This window comes from Pipistrellus kuhlii, unplaced genomic scaffold (genome assembly GCF_014108245.1).
Source record: "Pipistrellus kuhlii isolate mPipKuh1 unplaced genomic scaffold, mPipKuh1.p scaffold_m20_p_124, whole genome shotgun sequence".
NCBI lineage: Eukaryota > Metazoa > Chordata > Mammalia > Chiroptera > Vespertilionidae > Pipistrellus > Pipistrellus kuhlii.
Window position 1 is genome coordinate 247314 of NW_023425432.1, and position 7893 is coordinate 255206.

The 7893-nt window shown below is 52.2% G+C and overlaps 1 protein-coding gene across 1 annotated transcript; it reads left to right on the forward strand.

Moving 5' to 3' along the window:
- Positions 1-928: 928 nt before the first annotated feature.
- Positions 929-2158, forward strand: EOLA1 (endothelium and lymphocyte associated ASCH domain 1). Its single transcript, XM_045580391.1, is given in 4 exon segments — positions 929-1104; positions 1840-1992; positions 1994-2052; positions 2055-2158. Coding segments are annotated over 4 exon segments (492 nt in total).
- The last annotated feature ends 5735 nt before the right edge of the window (positions 2159-7893 follow it).

Genomic DNA, 7893 nt, shown 5'->3' on the forward strand with positions numbered 1-7893 from the left:
TCAGGCCACATTTTTCTATGTCCTCCTCTGGCTACTTTCACTTGCCCACCATCCCTGTGTGTGTGTGTGTGTGTGTGTGTGTGTGTGTGTGTATGGGCCTCTGCCTCCTCTGCTCACAGGAATGACTGTAATGGTCCACACTCACAGGTCTGTCCTCCCTGCTTCCTGCTTGGCCCTTAGGCTGTCACCACCTCAGCCAGACCCAAGGCTGTGTGTTGCTTAGCTCATTGCCCATGACAACTCTCCCAGTGGGCCTACCCAGGATTATTTTGAGGGGAATGAGAGTGTACGGTCCACCAGTCATTCCCATTTGATGATGTGAGGGCAGGGGGAGTTTTCTCCTCCTGGAAACGGGGCTCTGCTGGGCTGTAAGAACATGAGCCACTTACAGGATATGGTTTTCTGTGCAGCTGGCTGGGCCATCATGTGGTCCCTGAACAGATAGGGCAGGAGAGAGCCACTGCTATGATTAGCAGAACCAAACCCTGAGTAAGGTGCCACATCTGTTTCCCACCAGTTGAAACCTCCTTGGTCCTGGTGGTTTCCAATTCCTGCTGAGTAGAAGACTGTTTTGGTATGTTAACCAACATTGCTGTTTTGTCCCTAATGATCTTGACTCATTATTCCTCTTGTCCTCATGCAGGTGAAGCAGCAAAGGCAAGTGGAAGAGTGTGTCTTCCTCAGGCAACAAAGCAGGTACTCTGCATCATGAGGCAGGAGGGCAGCCCCCTTCGTGCCTCTACAGGGGCCTCAGCTCTCCCTAGGGATGCCACCCATGCAGATCAGATCTCCTTGTGATTTTGTGGCTTTGATGAGAAAAGGGCCCAAAACTCCATGGAGGAAATGAGGCATAAACCCCAGTAGAATAAATACAAATGGCCAGGCCACTGGGGAACATCCAGCCTCTGCCATAAATAATCCAAACCCAATGAATACAGAGACCCTTTTGTTACCTGTCAAGTGGGCAAACTGTACCATCGCCACCCACATTGCTCACTGGGCCTGGGAAAACCCCCTCTGGCGGGAGCTGCTGCTGGAGAGGCTGGGGTGGAACCCCAGGCAGATTCAGGCCCTGCTCTGGGAAGGGAGAAGTATGGCTGAGGAGTGATCCTAGGCAAGATGTGACACCCTGAGGGCTGCTCACACCCCTCCAAGAGTACCCCCAGGACCTTGCTCAGGAGTTTGGGGCTTATTTTCTTTTGAACCTGTGGTGGTGGGGCTGTGGCTTCTGTAAGCAGCACACCTTCAAAGAGGCAGCAAGGGGCCCAGGCTGGGGTTCCGTGGGCTGAGTTCCTATAACCTGGGTGAATCCTTCTGTCCACACTGGGTCTCAGTTTCCATTGGTGATCTGAGGGACAGGGACAGGTCCAAGTCTGCATGTGCTGTCACCTGTGTGCACACATGTGTGTTTATGCATGTACACGTGTGTATTCGTGACAGAGTATGGGAGGCTACACAGCACACAGAGAATGTCAGGTGGCCTCCAGACTCAGGCTGTCTGCTGATCTCACACAGCTGCCCCACCTCCACTGCCCATGGCATCCTGGGATCATTAGCTCATCCCTCAGTGGTCGAGGTCCCACACCAGCTCCTTTCACCCGGTGAAGGGTTTGGGAGCTGAATGCCGGTGGGTTCCCCACAGCAGTCAGGGCTCCTCTGACCTGTATGTGCTGCCCACAGCAGTAAGGCTGGGACCTGCCCGTTAGTGGACCAGGCTCTGTCCTCTTCTTTTCCATCTCTCCTCTGGCCTCACTCAGAATTCCCTGAACAGAGTTTGACACATTGGATGTGCTCAGTCAGAGGGACCCAGCTCACTCTGTGTCCCTTTTGTGTAATCAGCTTACCTTCTAGTGGGCACAACTTTGAAGAACTTGTTTTCGCTCACAGGAAGCCTTTGGTTTATGGAAAGAAAAACATCTCAGTGCTTCTCTCATGGTGCACGGGGCTGCTTGACATTGGGGCAACTCTGCAGTGCCCAGAAAACATGGCTCCTGGAACAGCAGGCTGTACTGACCAACCTGATGCAGAAGTACCCGACTGCACTTTCAAACCCAGGTGGTTACTGGACCACATACCCAGGGAAGGCCAGTTTTCCATAAGAAAACATTCAGACTATTACGACCCTTCCACAACCTCAGCTCCTCTTTTCATGAACTGAAGCCATCCCCTCTGACCAAGGCCCTGTCCTTCCTGAGTGCCCTGAGACAAATGTGGGGAGGAACCACCTCTGCAGACCCATGCTAGGACTTCCCAGGGCTGACAGCAGCACAGACTGGGTTCAGGGCACCCATTGTCTAGTGTGTGGCATCTTCCTTCCTGCCCTAGCTACCCATGTTCACTCGTAAAGTGCCTGGGACCTTTCCCTTCTGCTGAACTGAGAATGACTACTGCAGGCCATGTCCACCATCTCTCTGAGACCTCCAAGGTGAACTTGAGGACATACCACATTGACTATCATGCCTGAGTGACCCAGTTGTGCCAGCAGAAGCTATGTCAGCTGGTACCTGTTTTTGCTGGGGTGGGAGGTACCATCCTCCTGCCTCAAGGCCCACACTTTGAATACCAGCAGTGCCTGGGACACCTCCCATTGTTGTCCTGAATCCACCACCTTCAGGACAATGCGCTCACCTCCCTTTGTCACTCCTCAGGCAGAAGTCTGGAAGCAACCCAAATCCACAGGCTTAGCATGAGGCTTCCAGGTGCTGCTGGCAGGAACAGACACACTGAGGACACTTATGACACTGGCCAAACCTCAGACATAATTCCAGGTGAGCCCTAACTCAAGTCCTTACCTGGTATCCTGGGAGAGCCCTGCAGCCCTTCTTTTCCCTCCTGGAGTTGACCCCTCAGCCCTCAGGGGGTGGAGTCCCCTTTTCTTCTCGAAGGATCCTCACGGTGACTCCTGGCTGGGGCTGTAATCTCCTCTCTGTCAACCTGAGATGCCCAAGTCAGGAAGAAAGCATGTGGTCATCGACCAGTGGCCTCCCAGGGTTCACAGTAAGTGTAACATGGGGTATCTCTGTTGTGGGGTCCCAGAGCCCCTCAGTCTTCCCTTTGCATGTTCACCTTGACTGGGCAAGACCCCGATCCTCCCCTCTGCCGCATATGTTGTTCCCCCTGAATTCCCTGGGCGGACATCAGGTCTGGGCTTCTGTGGTTCCTCTCTGCATGGCCACCCACCACAGGGCCTCCCAAGACCTTCAGCTAGGCAGACTTCTGTGGATTGCCCTCTGCTTAGCGTTGCTGGATTCCCTCAGTCCTCCTTTGGGGCCCTGCTTGACCCTTACCTCTGCCCACCTGAGACTCAGCTCCTTACACCATGCCCCAGAGCCTGTTAGACCTGGATGCAGAACTCAGGAAAAGCACCTTGACTCTGGGCAGTGCCTCTGCATCCCGTCTGTGGACCCAAGGCCCTACACTTCTTATCAGGTTTCCACTCTCACTCAGACCTGAATGCTGAAGTCAGAAGACAAAACATGTGGTCGCCCTCCCTGGGGCCTTCCAAGGCTGGGAGCAAGGTGGGGTTCTGTGTGGTCTCTACGTTGGAAGTCTGGGTCCCCTCAGTTCTGAAACAGGGTCCTCACATTGGCCCTGGAAGATCTTAGGTCCTTCCTCTGCTGACCTGGGTCTTGTTTGTTATACGAAACCCCACAGTCCCTCAGACTGATTTGAAGGCATCAAATGCCACTTGAGTCTGGGCAGTACCTCTGCCCTCCCCTCTATGGACCTGAGTTCCCGCACCTTATACCAAGTCCTGAGTCTCACTCAGTCCTGGATACAGAAGTCAGGAAAGTCTGCACTTTGTCTTTACCAGGGAGCAATCCCAAGGCTGATGGCAGGGTAGGGCTTTATGGGGTCCCCTAGTTTTGGGGCCCAGGGTGCCCCCAGTCATCCTGTGCTCCTTACAGTGAATCCCAGCGTATTTCAGACCTGCATGCCAAAGTCAGAAGACAAATGAAGGGGTCATCTGACATGGGGTCTCCCATGGCTTGTAGCAGGGGAGGGCTTTTATGGGGTCCCCTACATTGTGTAGTCCAGGCTCCCCTCTGTTCTCCTTCAGCAGACCTGTAGCTCTGCTCCTTTCACCGAACCCCAGAGTCTCTCATACCTGATGCAGAGGTCATCCCACTGGTCCTTCCTGCACTGATGATTCTGGTTTCCAGTGTCCCCCAATCTTCTTCAGGGTTTTCAACTCTTCATCAGCAGGACCTGGGGTCCCCCGGTTGCTGCCTGAAGCCCTGCTCCTTCTACAAAACCCAAGTGTACGTCAGACTAAATGCAGAACTCACAAAGGTCAATGTGTGATGTCACCCCTCCCCAACCCGGGAGGCCTGCCCATGGACACTGTTCTGGGGTCCAGGGCCCCCAATCTCCCTCCAGGTCCCCACACTGACTCCGGGCAGGTCCCGGACACCCTCTGCCGACCTGACACTCGGCCATGACACGGAGCCCCCGCGTGTCTCCACCCGGAATAGGCAGAAGTCAGTCCTCGCCGCTGGTGGTCACCCCGCACCTTGGGACTCCCGGGACTGAATGCTCTGGGGCCCGGAGTCACTTTGTCTCCCCCCAGGGACAGACGGCCCTCACCATGAGGCCTGCAGGCCCTGGCCCTCCCTCTGTGAACCGGAGCCCGGACCCCACACGGAGGCCTCAACCCCGTCACCCGAAGGGCGGTCCGTGGGCCTCAGTGCCCAGGGCTCCCGGCAGGGGCTGAACTAGACCCCGGGGACCTCCGTGGGGTCCTCACCCGGGTTCCAGGCAGAGTCTGGGCCCTGCTGACCTGAGAGCGCTCCCCTCAGTTGTCCCCTCCGCAGGCCCGAAGCCGGCTTCTCAAGATGGCGCTCAGCTCCCTGGATTCTCAGGTGGATGTCACCGTGAGGCCTACAGGCCCTGGCCCTCCTTCTGTGAACCGGAGCGCGGACCCCACACGGAGCCCTCAACCCCGACACCCAAAAGGCGGTCCGTGGGCCTCACTGCCCAGGGCTCCCGGCAGGGACTGAACTAGACCCCAGGGCCCTTCGTGGGGTCCTCACCTGGGTTCCAGGCAGAGACTGGGCCCCGCCGACATGAGAGTGCTCCCCTCAGCTTGTCCCCTCCTCAGGCCCGAAGCCGGCTTCTCAAGATGGCGCTCAGCTCCCCGGATTCTCAAGTGGATGTCAGTGACGTCACTTCCGGAAACCACTGCTGGGGTCGCCCAGGATGCTGACAGGGGCGGGGCTCTGCACCCAGGGTGCCCAGTGGCACCGACTGGTCCCCACCTGGGCTGGACGGCTGGGACCCCACCCTGTGCTGATCTGGGTCTGTGCCCCTCAGGCCAAGTGTGGGCCTCCCCCAGCCCCCAAGAGGTGGGGCGGGAGAGCACAGCCTGACCCTCAGCCTGAGGCACCCCATCTGACGGGAGCCCCAGAGCTGGGTGCAGGGGCGGGCCCTCTGTTGTGGGGCGGGTACAGCCCTCAGTCCTCACTGGGAGGGTCCTCACAACCCTGGCGTAGACAGACCACTGTGGTCACATCGCAGTTCCCACAGGGGGCGCTGCAGAGCCAAGAGCCCTGGGGGGCATCAGAGAAGAAGCTCCCTTTCTCAGTGTCTCTTTACAAGGCAACCTACTTTTGAAACATTTTGTTCTAAAAGAATTGTTTTCTACATGGAAAACGATGAGCAGCAAGAAATGAAGGTGGAAAGGGGGTTCTGCTCTTTTGAAGTTATCTAATGTTTTATAGTCCAGATGACTAATTTTTGTTTTTTCAAACTCTCAGTCGGAGTCAGAAATAAATTTTACATCTTGCCCAGTTTCAGAATTGCATTCATACTCACTCTTACTCTGCCTGATTTACTCTGATTTTTGACACTTTATTTCTAGTCCTGTCTGCATCTTTTATTAAAATTTACTAGAGGCTCAATGCATGAAATTTGGGCAAGGAGCTCAGCCCTCACAGCCCCTTGCAGCTCTGCCAGATCTTGCAACCCGGCGTTATCCAGAAGGTACTCTAGTTGTTCTGCTGTTCAGTCTAATTGGCATATTATCTCTTTTTATATAGCATTAGTTTGAAAAGTTATGCCTCACCCACTAAGGTGATTTCAGTTGGTTATTAATACAGACTCTGGAGCCCTATTGGCTTCTTCCCGCCTTTTACTCATACTGTGCTGGTATTACCTGAGAATTAGTGGCATCTGTGGCCTTTATGCTGCCTCTGATTTCCACAATGCAGTAGAGGTAGAAGTTTACACTTTTCCTACTTCCCATCCAGTCTACGGACCCTCCCAACTTCCCACTACCTCCACCCCAAACACAAGTAACAGCTCACTACATCCTTCAGTCTTACCCAGCAGTTTCTTCTGTTTTATTGTTTAGATTAATATGTATATATATATATATATATATATATATATATATATACATTTATATATATATATATATATATATATATATATATATATTTCATTTTCTCTTTTGTCTCTTTGGTTCTTTTTCATGGTTTTTTTTTATATGTATATTTTACAATTTCATTCTCCATTCTATAGTTTGCCACTGTTGATTTGGGAACTCATTAACAGAATGCAGAAGCCCAAGATGGTTAGTCATTTTGGCCCTAAACTTAAGGCACTAGATCTATAAATCTGTAAAAACATTTAAAAAAGAAAGGATGTTTGCTTATCTTTGCAATATTCTATTCTCCTTCAATGTATATGGTATACTGCTCTATTTATTTGGGAACTCATTAACTTGAATCTATCAGTATTCTTGTATAATTGTCCCCCTTCTCATGGGGTTTCTTTATCAGCTCAGCTACCACTGTGGGTTCTAAAAGTTAGTTACTACTGAAGATGCTGAGCAGAGCAGTAATTTGGGGAGGTGTTGTGGGATTGTGGTTGTCTGTCTACATTTCTTTGTCCAATGTACTTTTTTTCTAAATATATTTTTATTTATTTGAGAGAGCAAGAGAGAGGGGAGAGATAGAAACATCAATGATGAGAGAGAATCATTGATCGGCTGCCTCCAGCACACCCTTCCCTTCCCCACTGGGGATCGAGCCCACAACCCAGGCATGTGCCCTTGACCAAAATTGAATCTGGGACCCTTCAGTCTGCAGGCTGACACTCTACCCACTGAGCCAAACCAGCTAGGGCTGCTTTCACTGTATAATCCTTACTCATAGTAATCTTTCTCTGCTCCTGACACATACTGGGCCCAGCAGCACACCCTCTAGCATCTGTCCTGGTACTGCAGTTATCTCTGCAAGGGTTGTGAGACCCTCCTGAGTGAGGACTTTGGGGTCCATTATTCTCAGAACAGAGGGTACTATAGAACCCAACTCCCGGTGTTCCTGTCAGATGTACAGGACCCTGGGCTGGACTCCAGGGCTGAGCAATGCCCCCTGCCTCCACATGCCTGGGGAAATCTGTGGGAGTCAGAACCTTGGTCTGAAGGACACACACAGTCAGATAACAGAGGGCACAGGCCTAGGTCTTGCTGAGTCCAGGTGGGGAACATGAGGACTTCACCCTTGCCCCAACAAGCTCTGTTCAGATTATGCTAAGGACTTAGTTGGCCAAGGCATACAGGGGAGAGTCACCATGCCTAATGAGTCTTTGGGTATAGTCTGAACATGCAATATGCAGAGAGAAAGAAGGGTGTCATGGAGATACTATTGTTGTCTGGGGAACACTGGCAGATGGACTTAATATTTCCTAGTTGCAGACTCTGGGCCTGTTACTTGACCTCTTTGAAGTTCTAATTACTCATGGGGATAATAGTAGTTGCACCTGCTTCATGGGGTCCCAAGGATTCAATGGATATACGTTAGGTAGCAAAGTACCTGATACTTAGATCATAGCTACTGTGTTTTGTCTAACAACTAATCTAAAACCTACTGAGCTTTCAAAATGCTAAAT